At 33.1% G+C, this 27,079-nt stretch overlaps 1 protein-coding gene across 1 annotated transcript in view; it reads right to left on the bottom strand.

Annotated features, from left to right (window-relative positions):
• The window catches only part of LOC148299886 (uncharacterized), a 66,736-nt gene that overhangs the window by 14,428 nt on the left and 25,229 nt on the right, over window positions 1–27,079 (bottom strand). The window contains exons 2-3 of the mRNA XM_088275529.1: window positions 19,907–20,295; window positions 16,134–16,828 (exon numbers count right to left, since the gene is read on the bottom strand). Coding sequence (XP_088131655.1) covers window positions 16,134–16,828; window positions 19,907–20,232 — 1,021 coding nt within the window. The 5' untranslated portion in view covers window positions 20,233–20,295. The remainder of the gene's footprint in view (window positions 1–16,133; window positions 16,829–19,906; window positions 20,296–27,079) is intronic.

Here is a 27,079-nt window from a genome sequence, read left to right as displayed (position 1 = left end):
AAGTCAGCTATAATATTAATAGCGGGTATTTTATGCAGGCTTTAAAGAACAGGGATTATTCAAACAGGGATTTTAAAGTTAACGTTTTTCGCCAGTAGGTATACCACCGATATATTCTTTAAAAATAAACTAATTATACCGCATACAGGTAAAGTTAAATTTATCTGCAGTTCGTCGTTAAAATGTTAACTTCTGTTTGTAATCGATCCTGACTACAAATATTTTGAATAACGTATTAATATTATGTACCGACTAAAAATCCTTGTCCTTGCATACCTGATAATTTCCTATGTAGGCCTGTAGGGTTCCTTAAGCCTTATTGGAATTCCATTCACGGTGTTTTTATGAAAGGGACTAAATACGTGGACAAGACCGGTTTTGGTACTGTGGAGAGGCGCCCTTCTGATAAAGAATCATAAAATATATAAAAAAAATTCTTGTATACTCTGAAATGTATTTCCAACATTTTGAGTGTGTCCAAATACTTGTTCACAAAAATCTGGATTATCTCCAATTACAGGAGTTATTTTCATATTATTTTTTGACATCTCATCAAATATGAAGAAGAATATGGAGGTCTGGGCATTTACGGGGCTGACGACCGTCATAGGCTGGTTTAAGTGATCACTTTACACACGTGTAACATTCACCAATTCTACCCATTATTGACAACCACACTACTCAAATTCTTGGAAGTTCTACATATATGAACCAATTTAGAAACCTTGTTCTTGAATCACTAGAACTTCACTTGTATTCTTCTTCATCTTTGATGAGATTTCAAAAAATAATATGAAAATAACTCCTGTAATTGAAGATAATCCAGATTTTGTGATTCAGGATTCCAGGATTCGGACCTCATATACTAATATAAGAGTTTCTGCTTAGTAAAAAGCTTCTTTACATCTCACCAATAGATATCTCTAGTGAAGTTCTAGTGATTCAAGAACAAGGTTTCTAAATAGGTTCATACATATATGTAGGACTTCCAAGAATTTGAGTAGTGTGGTTGTCAATAATAGGCAGAATTGGTGAATGTTACACGTGTGTAAAGTGATCACTTAAACCAGCCTACGACGGTCGTCAGCCCCGTAAATGCCCAGACTTCCATATTCTTCTTCATCTTTGATGAGATGTCAAAAAATAATATGAAATGTATTTCATTTAAATAATTTTTTTGTATCTTATTTATTTTTTAGAACAGAAAAAAATTAAAAATACAGTCATTTTACAATTATTACTATATTAACTCTTGATCGTTTACTCATTCCTTCATTTTGATTTTACTTTATATTTTTGTTTTCCCTTTTACCTCCCACGGCAACAAATAAGAAATGATTTGAAAATGCATCGAAACACATGACACAATAGATTTTAAGAAATAGTATTATTTGCTATGACACCCGCTTCACCCATAACGAATGATTGATGGTCCCAAGACTGAACAGTAGAATACTTCAATACATATCGCTCACTCCTTTTAACAACGTCATATATAAAAAAAACTTGATTTTTCAGATCGGTTTTTAAGTTTAAAAACATAATAAAATGTATTAAAAATAAATATCAAGCCACTTATTGAACTTTTTACTGTGCAACAGATCTTTTTAGGTAAAACTTGAAGGTTTTTTCTCCATTTGAAAAAAATTTAATTTATTTAAATAAATTAATTAAACAATACCTTTTCTTCAAAACACAAAAACAACACTTTCTGCCCTGTAGCGGCTAAATATTAAGTTAAAAATATGCCACTTTTGCTGGGATATAGTACATTTTCTGGGCATCCCGAAAACATGCACAACCGAATATTGACGATTTTTGAAATATGATGTCGTTAACAGGAGTGAGCGATATAATAATAAAATGTATTAAAAATAAATATCAAGCCACTTATTGAACTTTTTACTGTGCAACAGATCTTTTTAGGTAAAATTTTAAGGTTTTTTCTCCATTTAAAAAATATTAAGTATATTTAAAAAAATTATTAAACAATACCTTTTCTTCAAAATGCAAATATGTACAACACTTTCTGCCCTGTAGGGGGTAAATATTAAGTTAAAAGTATGCCGCTTTTGCTGGGATATAGTTTATTTTCTGGGCATTCAGAAAACATGCACAACTGAAAATTGACGATTTTTTATATATTTTGGTTGGTTATTCATTAAATTATATACAAAATTTTCTTTAAGTGACGACACATTTGCCAGAACACAGATAATCGTATGGAACTAAGAAGCCATCTGTTGAGTAATTAACATAACAATTTACATGAGTCCGACTACACAACTATTATGATCAGCTAAAATATTGAAACGTGGGTATATTGCATTGTAATATTGAATGTAACTCGCAAATTTGCGTTTCTATGCTGTCACCGCAATATGTTAATTTATAGCGAATTACTGCAAATGAAATCCAATGAATAATGCAATCGTGGATTGTTCAATTATAAACAATCTGCAAATTCACCATTTTATTATTAAAACACATTTACACATTGCCAAACCATTTTATTGATAATCGGGCATGTATTTCTCTTGTATTTTCGCGAGTTCAATTGTAGTGTGGGTTCGAACCAAGAAACTTTGATTCAAGAGTCCAGAACACTAACCATGCGATCACAACGAAATATAAGTTTGACGGTTGTTTTTTTTTTATGAAGGCCCAGCATTTGTTAAGTCGCATTCATTCCTCTTCCTCTGACCGGAGAGGTCACATGTCTCTTCACGTCCGATTTAAAAAAATAATGTATATTGGATTTTTTAAATATTTTTTTTATTAACATAAATTGTAGACGCAATTTAAAGAACAATTTTAAAGATTTTTTTAACCCTTATCCGCACCCCAATGGTGCATAGGGCACTGTGTCATATAAACGCAGTGTTATCTTGATCGTTTACACATGAAAGAAAGGTGATCGGCCCTCCGCTTCAGGTACCAGTCCATGTTAATATTGAATAAATATTGCAGTGAAAAAATCACTTATATTTATTTTACCACCCTTGGGAATCGAACCCGGGACCTCCAGAACGGTAGCCGAGCGTGCTGACCATTACACTACGGAGGCGGAAAAAATTTTAAATTTTTTTAAAGATTTTTAAAGATTTTCCCATTTTAAAATATTTTTAAAAAAATCCAGAGACCCACCAAGCCACCGTGTGTGTCTTGTCGGTGGAGTTATTTTTAAATACATTTTTGTTTTTAACATTTTAACCTAATATACACAAAAAAATATAGGAAAAATTAAGAATATATACTGTTTTACAATTTTCATAAAATTAACTCTTGATCATTTACCCATTCCTTTATTTTGCCTTTGTTCCATATTTTATTTTGACCTCTAACATCCGTCGGCAACAAATTAAAAATGTTCGGAACGATATATTGCAGTAACTCCCATACTTTTTGTTAATTTTTGGGATTTTATTTTTATTTTTTAAGATGTATAGAAAAATATTTTTAAATATTTTCTTACGTCCTAACCTTTCAATATCTCTTTTCTTTTCAAAACCATATATTTATTTCGAACTTATATTTTTTCAGGGCTATATTAAGCTAGTAAGATATCAAATAGTCAATGATCACGTTTTTGTAAAAAAAAGCACTTGATCACTTTCTCCTGTGTGACTACGATATGTAAACTTTGTAACCCTGGAGAATGTTGTCGAGTTGACATAAACGACATAAGTCAACTATGCGATTGCCAAATGTCACGGCTCACAATGCAAATGAGCCAACTCGCAAAATATTCAATAGCGTTCATATCTACACAAAAACAAGCGTTGTGCAAGTCATTTCGAAACGCCTTGCCACGCAAATATGCGACTTAATAGCCTACACAATAAGTACCGCGGGCAAATTGCAATCTGTGATGCATTTTCATGGCTGACCTTTTATTGCAAATAGGAAAAAAAATCGAGAGTTTTCAAAAGAAACTTCTCAAACAGAGATTCGATGATCGGTAATTGGTCGGGAAATAGTGGAGTCCTGGTTCCAATCCCATTCCCATGTAGGGTTAATAATCCAATGTCATAAAAATTGATAATTTTTTCACATTTTTCTGTAATTATTTAGTTGTCCGAATTCATTCTGAATTACTCTATCCGCCTCCGTGGTGTAATGGTTAGCGTGTTTAGCTACCGTGTTGGAGATCCCGGGTTCGATTCCCAGGGGAGGGGAATAAATATTCGTGATTTTACACTTTAATATTTATCTAATATTACCCTGGATTGGTCCCTGGAGCGCACGAGTGATCACCTTACCTTCATGTAAGTATCGATCAAGATAACACTGCGTCAATACAATGCAGTGCCCTGTGCACCATTAGGTGCAGATAAGGGTTAGAAGAAGAATTATCCATTCGTGAGGTGAATAAAAACAACACTTTCTGCCCTGTACCGGGTAAATATTAAATTAAAAATATGCCGCTTTTGCAGGGATATAGTACATTTTCTGGGCATTCCGAAAACATGCACAACTGAAAATTGATTGAACGTTTTTTGATATATGACGTTCTTGAAAGGAGTGAGCGATATATGAACCAACTTAGAAACGTTTTTCTTGAATCGCTAGAACTTCACTAGAGACATCTATTGGTGAGATGAAAAGAAACTTTTTATTGAGCAGAAAATTTTTGACATCTCATCAAAAATAATATGAAAGATAACTCCTTTAATTGGAGATAATCCATACTAAGTATTTGGACACACTCAAAATGTTGTAAATAATTACAAGTCATTAAAAAAGCATCCTGCATGCGAGTACCTACTTTCGTGTGATAAATAGACATAGGGATACATGCATTAAGGTGTTCGCACACTGCACAATACGATAATGCGCGAACGTCCCTGCTTTCTCGACATTCCTCCGCGACGAGAAAGTAATATATTGCCTGGACAAGTCGTTCCGCACACCTGAATGGCGAGCAACCGGCTTTCCTACCTGCCGCCAATTCGTAGCGGGAAGCAGGTGCTCCACTTCTCACAACCCGACAATGCTACGCGCTAACCCCTTCGGCACACTTGCGAAAATGAGACACTTATAAAAACGTCAATTTACTTTTTAATAGATTTATATTATCCACTGACACTTCGTGATGGAATTGCATTTTTAATTTATTATTAGATTAAAACCAATATTTTTAGCTTTTCCACTTTTTTATTTGACCAGCGACCGGGTTTCGTCGTTACCGACATCATCGGTCTGATGATGTCGGTAACGACGAAACCCGGTCGCTGGTCAAATAAAAAAGTGGAAAAGCTAAAAATATTGGTTTTAATCTAATAATAAAAAAAAAGTCAATTTACTGCTTAATAAATAAATAATTTTGCATATATCGTAGTCATACAGGAGAAAGTGACCAAGTGCATTTTTAAAAAAAAACCTGATCATTGACGATTTGATATCTTAATAGCCTAATATTGCCCTGAAAAAATCCCAAAGGATTTTAAACTTGGAAGTATAATATATTGACTTTTTAAAAATGACTAACTGCATTGATGCTTATTTTCTTGCCAAGCAAAAGTGACTTAAAAAGCCCTCCTGAGCATTTTACGTTTTGTTAGTTGGTCACATTCTCCCGTACAACTACGATATATATATTTTTAAACCCTCATTCGCACCCGATGGTGCATAGGGCACTGCATCATACAAACGCAGTGTTATCTTGATCGTGAACACACGAAGGAAAGGTGATCAGCCCTCCTTTTAGGTACCAGTCCAGGGTAATATTGAATAAACATTAGTATGAAAAAAATCCCTGATATTTATTTGACCCCCCCCTGCGAATCGAACCCGGGGCCTCCAGTACTATTTTTTTGCCAAATTTAACATTTTAATAGCCAAGTATAACATTTTCGAGTCTGATGATGTACGTAATGAGAAAGTGGTCATTGACAAAATAAAACATGTTGAAATAGCAAGTAGATCTATATCCCGAAAAAAAACATCATATGGTTATTATTATTTGAAAGTGTTTTCTTTTAACTTTAAGCGTGAAAGGGTTAGGATATTGTGCGACTTGTAATCACAATATATGTGTTTCATGTTCACTTTATATAGAAGATAATATCGGTGAGTTCGAATAACAACTTAATAGTATATATTGTTTAAGTCTTTAGGGCACTCAGTGAAATGACTATAAAATAAGAAAAAATAGCCATTTTCACTTCAATGAAATCGTTCACCAGAAAGTAATAATTTTTTTTTGAGATATAAAAAAAGAAAGAAAATTCGTTAATTAAAAATATTATAATGAAACTAAATTGTGTGCGATCCATAGTGACATATGGGATCAAATGCAGAGCGGACACCGTAGTAACAAAAAACGCGCTAAGAGTGTCAGAAATGAAGAATCTCAGGAGCATATCTGGGAAGAGTCTACGAGATAGAATAAGGAACACCAGGATAAGAGAAATATGCGAGATCGAAGATGTCGTTAGGTGGGGAAGGCGACGGAGAAAACAATGGTATGCGCATGTGAGGAGAATGGAACCATCCAGACTCCCCCACATTGCACTGCACGGCCAAGGCCAAGGTAGAGAAATCCCGGGAAGACCAGCAAAGAGATGGATTGACAGTTGGCAATCGACACACAGGAGGCTAATCCCTCTTAAAACAGGCCACACGACTTATACCAAGAAGATGAAATATTCTAAAGTTACTAATCGATTGCATTTATTTTGACACAACGTTACATTCCAACGCGCGTATTTCTATCCACATTATTTTCAAACACCGTACGCATGTGAAGAATGCGTCGAAACACGTGTCGCAATAGATTTTAAGAATAATGGTATAAGCGAAGTAACATTTAAATTAATCCACTGACTAACCGCGACGGGGGTAATAGTAGAGAAAAATGTTGTACATAAGTGGATTGAGAAAGCCGAAACGAGAGAAGTCTGGAAAAAAATTGGAAGAGGCCTACATCCAGCAGTGGAGAGATGGCTGACAAAGAAGAAGAAGAAGAACAAGAAGAAGATTGATGTAAAAATGGATGGATCTTGACGGTCCCAAAGTGACTGCAGAATCAATTAATGTCAAATCGCTGATGCAATATTTCTCAGTGTCGTTTGTTCGAATTTTCTAAAATAATTGTCGTTCTCTCCATATTTAACTGTAAATCATTGATTTTAATGGCTCATAATTCACTTCTTAATGTTCAATTCTGTATTTTTATTACGGTATGTACCACATTTGTGATGTATTCCTTTACACTCGAGATATCTGCGTAGGGCATCTTTATACATTACCCACCTCCTCTAAAAAATGTTTAAAAAATGAGACAGCATGATATGATTCATTGACTTGACATAAGTTTTGTGCCCTCGGCACGGAAAAACTCAGTGAGGGCACATTTTTGTAATTTAAAATTATATGTATATTAAAATTAGAGAAGGTCATTTTATTCTAAATATCGATGTTAAACTTATTGAAATAAATAAATAAATAACATTATTGTGTCGGGTTGTGGTCCCGCGGTTAGCGTCGCGGATTCTTGAGTCAGAGTTTCTCGGTTCGGACCCACTCTACCATAATTTGATACCTATTTCTAATAATGAGCCGCTCAGGCTTACAGAAATAGTATGAAATTGAAATATTTGTGTAAATAATAAAAAATAAAAACACAAATATATATCTTTTTTAAAAAAAAATTATATGATTTGAAATTTTTTGAACAACCCTGAAGGAATCCCTAACATACTATCTAAAATATATCTGATACTTTTATAAATCATGACGTCAGACCAGACGGATCCGGTATTTCTCGCCAGAATACTGAAAGCCGATATATCGGATTTCGGTAGTCAACAGGATAAAACAATAATATGTTATTTACTTAAGTTAAGTTTTTTTTTAAAGAAAAAAAAATCACCAACAAAAAATATCGACGCAATCACCCAAGATAACTTCAGAGGAATCCTTTTGATGCCAGAGTAAAAGCATTGTCAAGTGAGATCACCAAGCAAAAACCTCCCGATGACCTTTACGAAGATTGTACAAGAAGACAGCTTCCTAAATGCCAAGGACACATTCGGAATGCGAAGTGTTAATTGAGTTCAAACCGAAAAAACTGCATAACAAGACACAAAACATGCTCAAAAAAACGTACTAATAAAATATGTTAAGTCAATTTTATGTTGTATTTTTAATTTTATTTATTTATTGATTTGGCGTTTAATTTGTAGAACTCTATTTTAATTGATGTACTAATTTTGAATGAAACGCAGAATTTTTGAGTCCACTAAGTTGCATTTTACTAACAAAAACTTAAACAATTAATATTGTGAGTCCGTCAAGGACCGTCAGTCGATTTGATCTTCACATTTGTTTGAAAATGCCATATCTAGGCGAAACAATTGTCACAATTTTATTTTTTATGTGTTTTTGTTAGTAAAATACATCTAAGTGGACTCAAAAAATCTGTGTATGATTTAAAACTAATACATCAATTTTATGAATTTTTAAATTTTATTCACAATACAATGAAACCTTGATATAACGGGCTAATTGTAGGGAGGGGGTGACTGTTAAAGCCGAAAGTCCATTATTTAATAATAGGCTTAAAACCAATATAAAAGAAACTCGTATTTGGATATAAATAAACAATACAAAATTATATTTATTGTCTTCGGACACTCGTTGTGACATATCGCTAACTCCTTTCAACAACGTCATATATCAAAAATCGTCAAATTTTAGTTGTGCATGTTTTCGAAATGCCCAGAAAATGTGCTTTATCCCAGCAAAAGCGCCAAATTTTCAACTTAATATTTACCCGCTACAGGGCAGAAAGTGTTGTATTTGCATTTTGAAGAAAAGGTATTGTTTGATTATTTTTTTAAATATACTAAATATTTTTCAAATGGAGAAAAAACATTCAGGTTTTACCTAAAAAGATCTGTTGCACAATAAAATGTTCAAACTTTAAAAACGATCTCCTGAAAAATCAAGTTTGTTGATTTATGACGTTGAAAGGAGTGAGCGATATGACAATTTTATTATTTTTAATTAAAGTTTTACTCGGTAAATACCGATGTTTCTTAAAATCTATTGTCACACGTGTTTCGGTGTATTCCGCATCTTTTGTTTCCACGGTATTTGAAAATGATGCGGAATACATCGAAACACGTGTACCAATAGATTTAAAAAAAAATAGTGGTATTTACCAAGTAAAACACAAATTCAAAGTCATAAAATTGTCATAGTTTCAGTCATTTATCAGTCAGTCAGTTTCGTCTGATACCAGGCGAACATGAGTAGATAGTAGGTGTACCATAAGTATATAGGAACAACTCGAGTTACCCTCGCGAGTAAGATTCTCAGATAACTCGCTTGCTTCAGTACCTAATTACATTCTATTCTGAAGCAATTATTTCTTTTAATTTGCCTCGGAGGTTATATCTGATTTGGGAGGAATGTCTCACCAGTACATGTTCATCTCTTCCTATGTACAGACCAGATTACAATGGTGTTTGAATTATAATGCGGGAACGGTTTTTCACTTTCAGTTCAAGTGAAAATATCATATTATATCTTGAATGTTTTTCGCAGATACTTTGTGGCACATTTTAATAATTCTATATATATATATATATATAAATATATATATATATATATATATATATATATATATATATATATATATATATAAAAATATATATTTATATATATATATAAATATATGTATATATATATATATATATATATATATATATATATATATATATATATATATATATATATATATATATATATATATATATATATATATATATATATATATATATATATATATATATATATATATATATATATAAATATTTATATATATATATATATATATATATATATATATATAAATATTTATATATATATATACATATATATATATATATATATATATATATATATATATATATATATATATATATATATGTATATATATATATATATATATATATATATATATATATATATATATATATATATATAAATAAATATTTATATATATATATAACGTGGGAATATTTTCCTTTTGAAAATTAAGTGTAAATAATATGTAAAGTGGGTGTATAATAATAAAATAAACAATGTGTTGCTTTGTAATTAAAGTTTATTCTTAATTTATCTTTATAATAATTTTTATATCTATCTATCTATCTATCTATCTGATTCTGACAGTTAATAAATATTATCGGAAGTCTTTTGTTTTATTCTGAGCGACGCATGCGGCATCTGGTGGTAGAACTGTTTTATGTAGGTACTTTTTGTAAGTACTTAATAAAATGTATAGGTAGGTACCTAGTTATTTTATTACATCTCCCCCCTTGGGGATGAAAATTCATAGTAAAATTTTCACTCGTCCTCCGGATCATCTCCTTGTAGTGAAGGGACTGGTATAAGTTTAGTGATATGATAAAGTTTTTTTTTTCTTTTCTCCGTTCTTTTTTTTTTCTTTCTTTTTTTTTTTTTTCTTAACCCTTTTAAAGTAGACACAGTTTTTTTTTAATCCATTTGTTTTTTTCTTTTGAATTCCTTCATTTTTATTCTGATCTCTTAAAGTATCTTCTAATTTAACCGAATTTACAACTTTTAATTGTTCATCTGCATTTTCATTCGAGTTTAATACTGGATTCCTGCTTAGACAATCTACTTCTAAATTCTTCTTTCCTGGAGAATATTTTATTTTATCTTGCGTAGAAGTTTTTTCTACTTTATTTTTATTTTCATTTTTCAAGCACTGTTTCTGTGTTCTTTGTATGTCTTTATTTTTATTCTGATCTTTTAAATTATCTTCTAATTTAACCAAATTTACAACTTTTAATTGTTCATTTGCATTTTCCTTCGATTCTATTACTGGATTCCTGCTCATACAATCTGCTTCGAAATTCTTCTTTTCTGGAGTATATTTTATTTTATATTTTGTAGAAATTTTTTCCACATTATTTTTATTTTCATTCTTCAAGCACTGTTTCTGTGTAATTTATAAATCTTCATTTTTATTATCAATCTTATCATCCTCCTTTGTTTTAAACCAGCACGTTGCTTCAGGGTGATATCGAGTTCCCTTATTTAAATTTTCACAAATCTTACATGGACTTTTATCTTTAATTTTATCACTAGTTCTTAGATTTCCACGTCTTCTTTGATTATCTTCTAATCGTTTTCTTTGATCATCTTCTAATTTTTCTCTCTCACTCCGAACATATTGTAGTAATTGTTTTAATACATCTAATGTTTCATAATCCATTTCCATTTAACAAAATTGTCGTTTTATAACGTGGGAATATTTTCCTTTTGAAAATTAAGTGTAAATAATATGTAAAGTGGGTGTATAATAATAAAATAAACAATGTGTTGCTTTGTAATTAAAGTTTATTCTTAATTTATCTTTATAATAATTTTTATATCTATCTATCTATCTATCTATCTGATTCTGACAGTTAATAAATATTATCGGAAGTCTTTTGTTTTATTCTGAGCGACGCATGCGGCATCTGGTGGTAGAACTGTTTTATGTAGGTACTTTTTGTAAGTACTTAATAAAATGTATAGGTAGGTACCTAGTTATTTTATTACATATATATATATATATATATATATATATATATATATATATATATATATATATATATATATATATATATATATATATATATATATATATATATATATTTATATATATATATATAATAACAATAATAATAAAACCCTTATCCGCTCGCCAATGGTGCGTAGGGCACTGTGTCATATAAACGCAGTGTTATCTTGATCGTTTACACATGAAGGAAAGGTGATCAGCCCTCCGCTTCAGGTACCAGTCCATGGTAATATTGAATAAATATTACAGTGAAAAAATCACTTATATTTTATTTTACCCCCCTTGGGAATCGAACCCGGGACCTCCAAAACGGTAGCCGAGCGTGCTGACCATTACACTACGGAGGCGGACAAAAATTATATTTATATATACATAAATACATATATGTTATACATAGAAGAAATTTTGTTTTAAGGCCCGGTGTAAAATGTCATTTCTAAAATCTGGCCTGGCTGCTGAATAGGTTGATCATGACCCATGATCTAATCTGAGTGTGAAAAACTGACCCAAAAGCCTAGGCGCATTTATATATGTTAATGATGTACCTAGCTGAAGCTTTGTAGTACAGCTATGGCCAGGTCTAACCGTGAGATTAACAGCATTATCAGGACGCCGAATATTCGAAGTTGAATATCTCAAAGCAAACATTTTCTAAAATAATTTAATGAAATGTATATTATTTTTTGACATCTCAACAAAGATGGAGAAGAATATGAAAGTCTGGGCTATTACGGGGCTTACGACCGTCATAGGCTGGTATAAGTGATCACTTTACACGCGTGTAACATTCACCAATTCTACACATGATTAACAACCAAACTACTCATTTTCTTGGAACTTTTTTCTATTTATATATACTATATTTGTCCGCCTCCGTAGTGTAATGGTCAGCACGCTCAGCTACCGTTCTGGAGGTCCCGGGTTCGATTCCCAGGGGGGGGGGTCAAATAAATATAAGTGATTTTTTCACTGTAATATTTATTCAATATTACCCTGGACTGGTACCTGAAGCGGAGGGCTGATCACCTTTCCTTCATGTGTTAACGATCAAGATAACACTGTGTTTATATAATGTGTTATGTTACAAAAAATCTAGTTCCTTAACCCCCGTCCTCCCTATATTTATTACCCTGTCAACCTCTATATATATACCCCTAAATATTTTTTGCTGGTTAGTTTGAATTTTCACCTGTAGATGTAAACATCTGTAAGTTTTCGAAACTAGTCATGTATAATACAAATAAAACCCATATTATTTTTTGACATCTCATCAAAGGCGAAGAAGAATATGGAAGTCTGGGCATTGACAGGGCTGACGACCGTCATATTGTAAAAAAATAATATGAAAATAACTCCTGTAATTGGAGATAATCCCGATTTTGTGAACAAGTGTTTGAACACACAAAATGTTGTGAATAAAACTCATTAAGTGGTTTATTACAAGTGTTTATTTTTTTTTAAATAATAAATAAAATACCGCTCAGTAGATGTTTTTTTTGTTTATATGTTTTTTAACAGTAAAATACAACTTAGACTCAAAAAATCTGTGTTTGATTGAACAATTAAAACACAAACGTAATAAATATTGTATATTACAGGTATCTCAACATAGGACGAAGCATCTATCGTTTTAATACGAAAGAAGATGGAATTCTGAGCATCCTAAGGCTTACGACCTGGCACTTGGCTGACTAAAGTGTCCACTTTATACACTACAACATTCATCGTGCTGTCCAGATTGTACCAAAAGCTTTGCGCAGACTTTTTTTGTTCGTCAGGTTGAACAAAACTGTGTCAGCCGCTGAAATACGCTTGAATTGATAAGTTTAGGAAAATTCTATATTAGATACGCGGGGTTTTACCGAACACACTATAAAAATACAAGTGGTCTTCGGAGCATAAAAGTTTGGGAATGTGTGGTTTAGACTATACTTAGCATCAGATATTAAAAGTCATTGTATAAAAAATTACTTCAAAGCAATATCCAATGGCAGTCATTGATTGATCCAACACTCTTGACGCCTGACATAAAAAACATCAAACAACATATTGTATTTTGTATTGTAACTAACAGGATGTGTTAAAAGTCATAAGTTGTAAACTCTGGAAGAGAATATCACGTTGACATCTCAACATAGACGAAGAATATGAAAGTCCTGGTATTTACAGGGCTTACAACCTGCAATTTTAAGAGATCGCTTTAAATATGATGTCTTCTTCCTTGCTCTAGTACTAGTTTCGAGACGTACCCTGCTCTTCGTCAGGACAATTACTAAACCAGCATGCAAACAACTACTCGTTACTACGAAACAGACAGATTCAAAGATGTATTATGTAAGAAGGAAGAAGAAAAATTGTGTAACTAAGAGGTAACAAATCTTAATGAACTTCGTAATTTGAAACTTTATTTAAAAAAAAACAACTTTGTTTTAACCACTTTTTATTGTATTCGTTGCGCAATGCACAATAAAAACAACATTAAATAAATAATAATAATAAAACCCTCATCCGCACCCCAATGGTGCATAGGGCACAGTGTCATATTAACGCAGTGTTATCTTGATCGTTTACACATGAAGGAATGGTGATCAGCCCTTCGCTTCAGGTACCAGTCCATGGTAATATTGAATAAATATTACAGTGAAAAAAACACTAATATTTATTTTACCCCCCTTGGGAATCGAACCCGGGACCTCCAGAACGGTAGCCAAGCGTGCTGACCAATACACTACGGAGGCGAACATTATAATATAATATAACCAATTATTCGTACGGCGATCGAAACGATTTTCTAAAAATCTCGCTAACGGTTCGCTTTAGTATCTGATACATTATTATAATGATTGAAATACCGTTGTGATTATTCTTCATCGCTTTGTTTAAAGCATCTTATTACGTGCTCAAATCGCTGTGTAGCCTAAAACAAAGTTCATTTCATCATTTCATCAGAACGACGTTTGACCTGCCAGTTTGGTGACCCCACTTGATATCTGGGAAACATCTTAATTGCGCCATTGTTGACCCCAAAATAACTCTATGTAGGACTAATCACGGACAAGGGTTTTTTTTATATTATACATATATTATAATTACTGATAAACAACGGAGTCCTGGTTCCAACTCTATTGTATGGAAGTGAAACATGGAGTTGGCAAAAGAAAGAAAGAAGGGTGGTATTGTTTGCATGCTGTGATAGTGATTGTCCTGACGAAGAGACGGGTACGTCTCAAAACCGGTAGACATAAAAATCTCGGTGAGTGGTTATATACTAATATTATTAACTTTTTTGTATAAAAATAAAAAAGTAAAAATGACTAACCACAAAGTAAATGCTTTCAATATTAATATAATAATATTGAGAATTATATTATAATTTAGAGATTAATTTTATTTTAGTATATAATTTTACAATTTAGAGTACCCCCAAAAAATACAAGAAGTACTGATCGGTTCTATATTCCTACCCCATCCTCCAATCATCAAAATTTTGTTACCTTACCAAGAATCCATAATCTTGGTAACACTAGTGAACCTGCAGACATTTTTTCCAACTCCCTTTCTGCTTATAAACAAGCACTACGCAATAGTTTCTGTCAGCTAGACTTTTTATGACTAACTAACTAACTATCACGCCGCTTCCCCGCAGGGGTAAGCAGAGAGAATAGAGCGCCACACCACTCTGTCCTTGCAAACATCAATAACATTCGCCTCATACATTTGTTTTACCGTTCTTTCCTCACTCATTCGTTCTACATGTCCAAACCATCTCAACACACCTTTCTTAATTTTATCGATAATACTTATCTCAGCTTTGCATTCTTTCATTATTTCACTATTCTTTTTATGTATTTTTTATGACTTTTTGTGTATTTTTTGTAAAGTAGATCATACTTTCTTGCTATTTTATTTTATGTATTTGAATGTTTTTGTCTGAATACTTATAACAACTCTATATTTTTTTGTAACTTGAATTTTTACTTTTAAAAGCCGTCTGGGCGTCTGTGTGAATAAATAAATAAATAATATATTTAACTTTAATTAGTATACAAGGTATGCATAAGATCAATCATGTAGAGACAAGAGCCGATTGAAAAAAAACTGAAGACATTAAAATACTTAAAACTAAATTAAATCAATTATATTTATGTGAATTCAAGGAAAAATAATTACTTAAAAAAAATAATTACCTATAAAAATAAACAATACATAATAAGTGTAAGTCCCTCTCCAAGCACAATAGCTCTATTGGAGAGAACTGCGTTATTAATTTAAAGATTGTAAAGTAGAAATGTCTAGAAAATGAATTAAATTATAAAAAAAGTCTTGTAACTGTATTAAATGTCAACAGGATGAATGAATCGATGATCTCATACATTGCTGCTAACGAGATACCACCGGTTCACAGCCTTCTCGGAAGACCATCAAAAAGATGAATAGCTGGGCGTCAACACCACAGCATGAGTCGCTTTCTTGACAGATCAACAGATCTTATTTAAGAAAAAGAAGAAGTAAATAAGTAGAAACTCACCGCTGGAGGTGTGAGGCCTCTCTGGCGATGGAGCCAGATCACTACCAATCCCACTGGATCCTGCCGAAGATCCCACGACAGCAGCGCGAGTGTTTCTCTTAGCCACAACTTGAGGAACAGCTGTTGGAACCCTTCGATTGGTATCGTAGTCTCTCGGAGGAAGCAGCAGCGGTTCTCTTCCGGCCAATCTGGTTCTCAGTTCAGCGGCCAGCTTTTCTGCGACGATTTCTTGTTCAGGATCCAGCCTCATTTCTATAGGAGGTACTCTGTTGTCATGTGATCCATGTCTGATATCTCGAGGATCTATAATATGATCTCTGGTATCTAATCTTGTATCTCTAGAATCGATTCTGGTTTCTCTAGGATCTGTTCTTAGATCTCTGTGTTCAATCCTTGGAGCTCTGAATTCGTTCCTCGTATTCCTGCTGTCGACCCTGGCTTCTCTGGGGATTATCCTGCTTTCGATCTTGTTATCGTAGGACCCGCTTCTGTTTTCGCGGGAGCTGTTTCTTTCGCTGTACCTCGGAAGCTCCACGTCATTTCTAGAGTCTATGTCCGAAGGGATGTTATCTTCTGGAATTTCTGGTTCGTCGTCTTCCTCCGGACCTAGACCAGCTATGGCTCGGAGTTGGGTACACAACGCCTGGGCAGTTTGTTCAGAGTCGCATCGATATGCGTGAGCATGAAGTGGACATCTGGAATATAAGTATACCATATACTGACAATGTTTTGAGTTTGTCCATATAAATATATATTTTTTTATTTAAGTTTTACTTGGTAAATACCACTATTTCTTAAAATATCTTTGTAGGGCTAAACGATTATTGTCACATACTTATACGAATGTAAAATGGTTGATCGTGGGTACAATGGTGATTGTAAGTTATGTTCATATGTAGTAATATCTATTTTAAGTTAGCCCATACGAACACAAAAATTGGTTTAAATCCAGAAGAAAGTAAATTTACCAATGCCAAACAATAAGTTACACAGTGAATTATTTGTGGTAAAAACATTTACCCAACATTTTGAGTGTGTCCAAATACTTGTTCAAAAATATGGGTTTTGTCCCCTTTTATTTTTACATTTTATGAGTTATTTTTACATTTTTTGACATCTCAACATAGGTAGACGAAAGAAAAGATTCTACTTAGTCCAAAAATGCAAAAAAATGTACTACAAAAAAATGTCCCTTACTGTGTTTTCAGTTGAGACAGCCGACGTGTTACAATCGGTTTTTAAGAAAAACGTGGTATTTACCATTTGAATACTGTTTAACTGTCCCGTTCCGAAGGGGGTATCAATTTCTTTACTAGCGCTCCACAGTTTAATTATCGGTGGTACATCGCCAAGTTTGCACGTGTGTGTGTTGTGTTTCCAATACCCAAACGTTATTTGGCAAATACAGAGTGTTTTTTCTCGTTGCTAAGAAAAATTATAAATTATTCAAATTATCTACTAACATTTCTTGGTGCATCGCATTTTTACATTTATTTTATAAAAATCTGCCTTTTTACACTGTAATTAAGTTGTCATAATTTTAATATTTATAAACTTTACCCTAACAATGAGTGGAAAACAATTGACAGATGATATGATTGAGCAACTTCTGAACGATACGGACACTGATGTATCTTTAAGTGATGATGAAAGCGATTTAGGGTTAGAAAATAAAGATGATGTTTCCGACACAGATAACTATATAATCGAAGAACTTTCAGCGTGGAGTCCGTAGATATAGAAGACAACAGTAGAAATGAAGAAGAAAATTTGTTCACTTCCAAATCAGGCTACAGATGGACAGATATTCCTCCACCTTCTTCAAAAACCCATTCCCACAACATAATAAGATCAACATCTGGTATAGCTGGACCACTAGCAGCTGCAAAGAGTATGAAAGAAATGTTTTTTTCTTTTATTACTCCTACCATGATGACTGAGATAATACGTTGTACCAACAAATATTGTGAAGAACGAGGTATTACGGGAAACGCAATAACAGAAAGCGAAATACAAGCTTTTATGGGATTTTTATCAGCATCTGGCAAAAATAGAGGTAGAAAACAACACATTAGTGAGCTTTGGAAAACCAACAGAGTATTTAAACAGTTCTTTTATGCAGCGGCAATGCCTCGTGACCGGTTCCAGTTTATTTATAGCAAAATTCGGTTTGATAACAAAGCTACGAGAAATGAAAGGATGGCTCTGTCTGGCCATAAACATGAGGCAATAAAATTATTTTTTGAACAGTTTGTGGAAAATTGCACGATAAATTATTCACCTGGATCCCACTTATCAATAGATGAGCGCCTAGCTGTCTTTAGGGGAAATTGCCCATTTAAGGTGTATATAAAAAGTAAGCCAGGGAGGTATGGAATAAAAATATGGGTGGCGGCAGAAGCCGATAGTGGATATATTTGTAATGCACAGATTTACACGGGCAAAATTAACAATGTACGGGAGGTGAATCAAGGTCATAGAGTTGTGATGGAGATGGCCACACCGTATTTTGGCAGTGGACGAGGAATTACAGTCGACAATTTTTTCACATCTGTGGCCTTAGCACAATCATTGATGGCGGAAGGACTTTCTCTCACGGGGACAATGAGAAGCAACAAAAGAGAAATACCTGTAGCATTTCAGAAATCTCCTTCACGAGAGTTATTTTCCTCACTGTTTGGGTTTTCGAATAATATGACCCTGGTATCGTATGTTCCTAAAATTAAAACTGCTGTAAATCTTCTAACGACAGAGTTTTATAACAAAAGCGTCGACGTTGGATATAAGAAAAAACCGGAAATAATTTTGCATTACAACAAAACTAAAGGTGGAGTTGATTTGGGAGACAAAATGACGAGAGAATATTCATGCGCCCGGTCTACAAGGAGATGGCACCTTAGATTTTTTTTTGAAATCCTTGATATGGTGGCATTGAATTCTTATTTTCTTCGGCTTAAAAAAAATCCAGAATGGAAACAAAATGACAGAAGTAAGAGAAGAAAATTTATTCAACAATTGGCCATGGAGCTCGTGACAGATAACGCAAGAAAACGAAGCAGATTAAAATCAAATGATAAGCTCCATCAAAAGGCATTTAGCTTATTTGCAGATGAAATGGGGGAAGAATTCCCCTTAGATAAACCATGTACTTCAGCTTTCAATCCACCTACACAACGAGGTCGCTGTAATTTCTGCCCCCGCAAATCTGACAAAAAAAAAACAAAATAAAGTGTGTCGTTTGTGACGAATTTATATGTTTGATACATAAACACGAGGTAAAAAAGTTTCACTGTCCAAACTGTTCATTCAACGTTATGTGATTTTTTATATTGTTTTTTAATGTCTGAATTTTGTAAACATTCTTTGTTTTCTTCCCATAATATAACGACAAATTATAAGCACGCTGTGTAGTATGCTTCACTCTCTCTCCTCACCCCCCCCCCCGCACGCATCGTTCCGGCCAACATCCGGCCGAAGCGCTCCAGTGATGATTGAACTTCGGTTAGAATTGGATGCAATCACCGCAGAGAACTTCTTCGCAACTATGTTTTTTCGAAAATTATTATGTTTATTGCAGAAAAAACAAATTATTATGGATAAAATAGAATAACAATAGTATGATAAACATTTTGGCATAAGTAGAATTTGTAAAAACACTGTATTTATAGCATTTTACTTGGGGTATTGCCAGTACCCCCTTCGGAACCTACGGATTATTTTTTTTTCCTCCGGACCGGAAAGGTTAAAAACATGCTGAGGATTATTTTGATTACCTCGTGGCCGGGTTGTATAGCAGCAGTATGCACACCACAGCATCCCCCTTGGACCTAGCTTCGGTCACACTGTCCGCAGGCAGCAGGTGCTTGACGGTCCTTCCGGCCACGTTCTGCACGATCTTCAACCCCCTGCCCGACACCTGGAGGGTGACCTTGGTGGGCGGGGAGGCCGGGTTGGCCGCGGAGGCGGCCCTGGACTCGAGCCTCGCGAGGGCGGTTAGGGCCTGCCGGGCGCCTGTTGCGCTCCTGGCTTCCTGGGCGCCCAGGAACCAGACGTAGTACGAGGACTTCTTCACGTCCTTCTTGCCGGCCCTTAGAGCCATCTTGGTGATTGGTCGCCGCGGGCGCTATGGGTGGGACATATTGGTAGAGGAAGATGAAGAGATCTGTTGAAAAAAGAAATAACCAATTAGCAATCGAATATAGTGATGTTAAGGAAACCACATACGGAAGTAGCAGTTATGTCTAAATAAAACCTGACATGACCAAAATGCATTCTTTATTTATTTATTTATTGAACGGCTAAAGCCTTTAACATAATACATATCGTAGTCGTACAGGAGAAAGTGACCAACTACCAAAACGTAAAACGTTTAGGTGGGCCATTTAAGTCACTTTTGCTTGGCAAGAAAATAAACATCAGTGCAGTTAGTCATTTTTAACTAGTCAATATATGATACTTTCAAGTTTAAAATCCTTTGGGATTTTTTAGGGCAATATTAAGGTAGTAAGATATCAAATAGTCAATGATCACGTTTTTGTAAAAAAAATGCACTTGGTCACTTTCTCCTGTATGACTACGATATATACAGTATCTAATATAAAAATACACTAATAAATACACTAATAGAGAAACAAAAAGTCTTAAACATAAAATAATAATAAAATAACAAATAGTAAGCACTGGTAAATACACCTCTCCTTCACACATATTTATAAACATTTATAAACAAAATATAAACATTTTTCAAATGGAGAAAAAACATTCAGGTTTTACCTAAAGAGATCTGTTGCACAGTAAAAAGTTTATTTTTAATTCATTTTATTGTATTTTTAAACTTTAAAAACGATCTCCTGAAAAATCAAGTTTTTTTTATCTGACGTTGTTGAAAGGAGCGAGCGATATGCAAGTTCCAAAATTTTTAGTAGGTACTGTAGTTGTCAATCATGGGTAGAATGGTGAATGTTACAAGTTTTTAAATACTATGAGCGAAATCATCTATCAAAATCACAATAAATTTAAATAAACTAAATATAGTGTAATGGTCTGCCTCCGTGGTGTAAAAGTTAGCTTGTTAAGCTACCGTGCTGTATGCCCCGGGTTCGATTCCCAGGGGGGGTTGAGAATAAAAATTAGCGATTTTAAATTTTAAGATTTATTTAATATTACCCTGGACTGGTCCCTGAAGCGCTGGAGTAATCATCTTGCTTTCATATAAGTAACGATCATAATAAAACTGCGATGCAGTGCCCTATGCACCATTGGGTGCGGATAAGGGTTAGGTTAGGTTAGACGAGGCGCTGTTCAGAACGGTATATTGAGATGTCAAAGAATAATATGAAAAATAACTCCTATAATTGGAGATAATCCAGATTTGTGAGCAAGTATTTGGACACACTCAAAATGTTGTAGATATTATAAGTGTCTAAGATATTATGTTGTATCGGAATTTCAGTCGATTCTCATATCAGTCGATGCCTTGACGAATGGGTGGAAATACCCTCATTATTTATGGCTCGTTCGACCCGACAAATTACGGACGACACGTGGATTCCCGGCCGACCCAGCGGGCTCGGGCAAATGTCCCGCCCGGCGTGACACAGTGACACACTTGGCGAGCCGGGGGCACCGGTTCGAGTCCGCGGCGGGGCGCAAGGCGGACGGAAGGCGGTGGCCGCGGAATGCGGTCTTCTTAATTTTGAGTTATGAAGATGAAAAAAAATCGAGAAGGCGTGTGCGTCATGCTTTATAAAGAGGCTCGTAAAATCGTTGGAACTGGCTCTAGCGATTTATATTTGATTTATTTTTATTATTATTTGTACAGAGCATGTCGTAAACCAGGTAATAAGAATAGATCTTCCTCGCAAGGTATCTAGAGGAAGATCAAAAAATTCATAGATGCTGCATAGAGAGAACATGGTTCGAAGGCATGGCCTAGGTGACGTTGTCCATGACAAAAGGACCTACAACCTGAGGACAAGAACAGCTGACCCCAACATTCTACAAAGACGATAAGTTGGTATGTAGCCAGGAAGACGATTATTTGTACAGCGCAAACTCGCTCGTATGAATTATATCATACATATATCGCTCACTCCTTTCAACGTCATCAAAAATCGTTAATTTTCAGTTGTGCATGTTTTCAGAATGCCCAGAAAATGTACTATATCCCAGCAAAAGCGGCATATTTTAAACTTAATATTTACCCGCTACAGGGCAGAAAGTGTTATTTTTGCATTTTGAAAAAAAGGTATTGCTTAATTATTTTTTGAAATATAATAAACATTTTTCAAATGGAGAAAAAACATTCAGGTTTTACCTAAAAAGATCTGTTGCACAGTAAAAAGTTTATTTTTATTCATTTTATTGTATTTTTAAACTTTAAAAATGATCTCCTGAAAAATCAATTTTTTTTATATGACGTTGTTGAAAGGAGCGAGCGATATGCAAGTTCCAAAATTTTTAGTAGGTACTGTAGTTGTCAATCATGGGTAGAATGGTGAATGTTACAAGTTTTTAAATACCCAGACTTCCATATTCTTCTTCATCTATATTGAGATGTAAACATAGATGAAGAAGAATATGAAATATACGTTATTTTTTGTAATTAAACACTTGTTTAACCATTTAATGAGTTTTATTTCATTACACACGACTAGTTTCGAAAACTAACAGACATTTCATACTACTAAGTAGTTTTACTTTTCGCCTGTAGATAAAAGTATACACGTGTTTAGTTACAAAAAAAAATCAACATGTCATTCCACAAAGTTAATGCCGAATCAATAAATAATATGAAATATACGTGATTGACCATCACACGGTTCAAATTTCGGAAGAGATCTCCATGATATATATATATATATATATATATATATATATATATATATATATATATATATAATATATATATATATATATATATAATATATATATATATATATATATATATATATATATATATATATATATATATATATATATATATATATATATATATATATATTATATACATATATATATATATATATATAAATATATATATATATATATATATATATATATATATATATATATATATATATATATATATATATATATATATATATAAATATATATATATATAATATATATATTATATATATATATATATATATAATATATATATATATATATATATATATATATATATATATATATATATATATTATATATATATATATATATATATATATATATATATATATATAAATGTTAGATTCTTCCCGATTTTTTACATACTGGGGTAAACCTGAAAAATGATTTTCAGTTTTTATTGAACTAATAATTTGACCAGTTGTAGAAGTTTTTGAACTGACCACGCGTTGAACTCTACTAAAATAAATCGTAAATAAATAAAATAAAACGTGAGTATTTTTACATACTATCAGTATGTAAAAATACCTACGTTTAAAAAAAAAAATTTATAAAATTTAAAAAATTAAACAACTTTGTTTTAACCAATAATAAAAAAGTGGTTAATTTTATGAAGTTTACCATAGTGTGTTAATTGTGATTTGAGAGCTTTCCTGTTGTGTTAAGCGATGACAAAATGCCGAATGAATGTTTTATCATCAAATTTGAAAAAAAAACTATGTATAAAAATAACGTTATGAAATACTTAAATAGGTTTTTTTCTGAAATTTAATGAGAATCACTTTATTGACATGGTTGACCCCAAATACGTAATTTCTAAAATGTCCGATAATTCCGCATACCCAAAATTTCAACACGCATTTTTCTCACGTTAGGTCAGGGGTGGTCAAACTGTGGCTATACTACTGTTTCAAAGGGTTTTATTACTAATCTCTGTATTTATTTTTTGACATCTCATCAAAGATGAAGAAGAATATGGAAGTCTGGGCATTTACTTGGCTGACGACCGTCATAGGCTGGTTTAAGTGATCACTTTACACACGTGTAACATTCACCAATTCTACCCATTATTGACAACTACACTACTCAAATTCTTGGAAGTTCTATTATATATGAACCAATTTTTGAAACCTTGTTCTTGAATCACTAGAACTTCACTAGAGACTTCATCTATTGGTGAGATGAAAAGAAGCTTTTTATTGAGTAGAAACTCTTTTATTAGTATGTGAGGTCCGAATCCTGGATTTTAATCACACACGTGAGAAACGCCGGAAAATATCATTTTCATTTTTATTATTTAAGCTTATAATTTGACCAGATAATTTATTTACAACATTTTGAGTGTATCCAAATACTTGTTCACAAATCTGGATTATCTCCAATTATAGGAGTTATTTTTCATAATTATGAAAAAGTATTTGGACACACTCAAAATGTTGTAAATTAATTGTTTTAGCGTATATCGATTTGACTGTCATAAGTTGCAATTTGTTGAATATATCCTCTGTGTCACAACATTGAGTATCATATTTTTTAATCAAGATCCTAACTCAAGCCTTATTTTACATCCATAAAGGTGAAAAAAAATCCCATCTGAATTTATTTATGAAAAATTGGCGCACAGAATGATTAAGGTTGGCCACCACTGCATGGGTGAATTTTTATGTAAACACGTGTTACCAAACACTGTCACAACACCTTGATCTCATAGATCAGTTCGTTCTTAGTTCAACTTTGGTGGTCGAAGCACTGTGGGCCAATGGCAATAAGGAAAGGAAAAAATATTTACCAGCTTCGGCATTTATATATTGTAGTCATACAGGAGAAAGTGACCAAGTGACCAGTTTACAAAAAAGTGATTATAAACTATTTGATATCTCACTAGCTTAATATTGCCCTGAAAAAAACCCAAAGCGATTTTAAACTTGAAAGTATAATATATTGGCTTAAAAATGACTAACTGCATTGATGTTTATTTTCTTGCCAAGCAAAAGTGATTTAAATGGCCCTCCTGATCATTTTACATTTTGTCAGTTGGTCACTTGTTCTTGTACAACTACGATATATTTTATCATTTTACGTATAATAAATACTTTTTCTTGTGTAGGCCTTATGGTCTGTTTTTAAGAGGGATTAGCCTCCTGTGATGTCGATTCCCAGCTGTCAATCCATCTCTTTGGTGGTCTGCCTTGAAGTCGTCTACTTTGGGGTTTGCCGTGTAGTGCAATGTGGGGGAGTTTGGATGGTTCCATTCTCCTCACATGTGCATACCATTGTCTTCTTCGTTGTCTTCCCCACCTAACGACATCATCTCGCATTCTTCTCTTATCCTGGTGTTCCTTATTCTATCTCGTAGACTCTTGCCAGATATGAACCTTAGAGTCTTCATTTCTGACACACTTAGCGCGTTTTTTGTTACTGCGGTGTCCGCACTCCATTTGATCCCATATGACATGATGGGTCGCATACAAGTTTTACAAACAAAAAAACAGATAAATATTTTAAGATATTTCGCACATTAAAAGCATTGTAAACTTTGTGGTATGGTAATATAACACTCTCCTTATCATTCATCGTTCACTTTTTGTAAAACCATTTTTTTTTTAGGAAAAAATCTATTTTGTTTTCAAGTTCCGCATTTGGGTTTGGCAATGATGCCTGAAATAAAAGTAAAAAAATAATTCGGTATCTTTTTATTAAAGTCAATTGGTGTTTGAAATTCCTTATCTAGGGCTATGTGCTAACGACGCACAATCACACAGAATCTCAATATATCTGACAATAATTTTGTCCTCTTGTTCTGCGAATCGACCCAGAGTGCGAAGTGTTGAAATGAGTCGTGAAAGTTTGATCAGTGCAGTCGTGAGAACGCGCCACTAACGCCAATGCCGGCGTACTCGCGAAATTAGGACGAGTTCCTATCGACTGAATACCCGATACAACACATTCAACGTAATTACTCGTTAGATAAGTGTTGATTTATACATGTATCGTCATTTTTCTAAGATTTACACGGAGAAGATTTATAACTGTGAAAAAACTCGCGTATTTATAATTTTTTTCCTTGTATACCTAATAACAAGTTACAATAATATGTAATTATATTTAAAAAAAAAACAGTAGTGTAGTTGTCAATCATGTAGTGGTAGAATGGTGAATGTTGCACGTGTGTAAAGTGATTACTAAAACCAGCATAGACTTTCATAGGTCGTAAGCCCTGTAAATACCCAGACTTCATCTATGGTAAGATGTGAATAATATATATATATATATATATATATATATATATATATATATATATATATATATATATATATATATATATATATATATATATATATATATATATATGAATGGTGCATAGGGCACCGCATCATATAAACGCTGTGTTATCTTGATCGTTAAGAAATGAAGGAAAGGCGATCAGCCCTCCGCATTAGCTACCAGTTGAATAAATATCACTTGTTATCAGTGAAAAATCACTTTTATTCATTTGACCCCCCCTGGGAATCAAAACCGGGACCTCCAGTGTGGTAGCTGAGCGTGCTAACCATTACACTACGGAGGTGTACTGACTTTTTTTACATTTTAAACCACGTTTAATTAATTAAAATTAATAATTTCATACTAAAAATACCTTTTTTTTTTGTACAAATGTCAAACCGTAATAATTTTATTTTAATGACCTGACGATGGAAAGGTTATTCCGAGACCGGCAGTCACGAATAAGTGCCATTACACAAAGTTAATGATAAGGAGAGTGTTATATTACCATACCACAAAGTTAAAAATACTTTTAATATACAAAATAAAAATGCCATTTGGAGTTTGCGATGTTTGCACACAGTTTAAATACATTTACAAATATAATAAACTCAAGTGTGTCATTAAAAAGCACTCGTAAAACTTAACACCCTACGATTCTTTAGTAGCGGGTCTCGATTCGCCGAAATTTCGTAACTGAGTTTTTATAACATATTTCTTATACTCCATTTAATTTAGGTAATATTTCAGCCTCCAAAGACGTAGATACA

The sequence above is a fragment of the Brachycentrus maculatus genome, unplaced genomic scaffold, assembly GCF_059751285.1.
Source record: "Brachycentrus maculatus isolate JH-2025_06_01 unplaced genomic scaffold, ASM5975128v1 h1tg000905l, whole genome shotgun sequence".
Taxonomy (NCBI): Eukaryota; Metazoa; Arthropoda; class Insecta; order Trichoptera; family Brachycentridae; genus Brachycentrus; species Brachycentrus maculatus.
The sequence above is the reverse complement of the archived record's forward strand: the minus strand, read 5'-3'. Positions and strand labels throughout refer to the sequence as shown.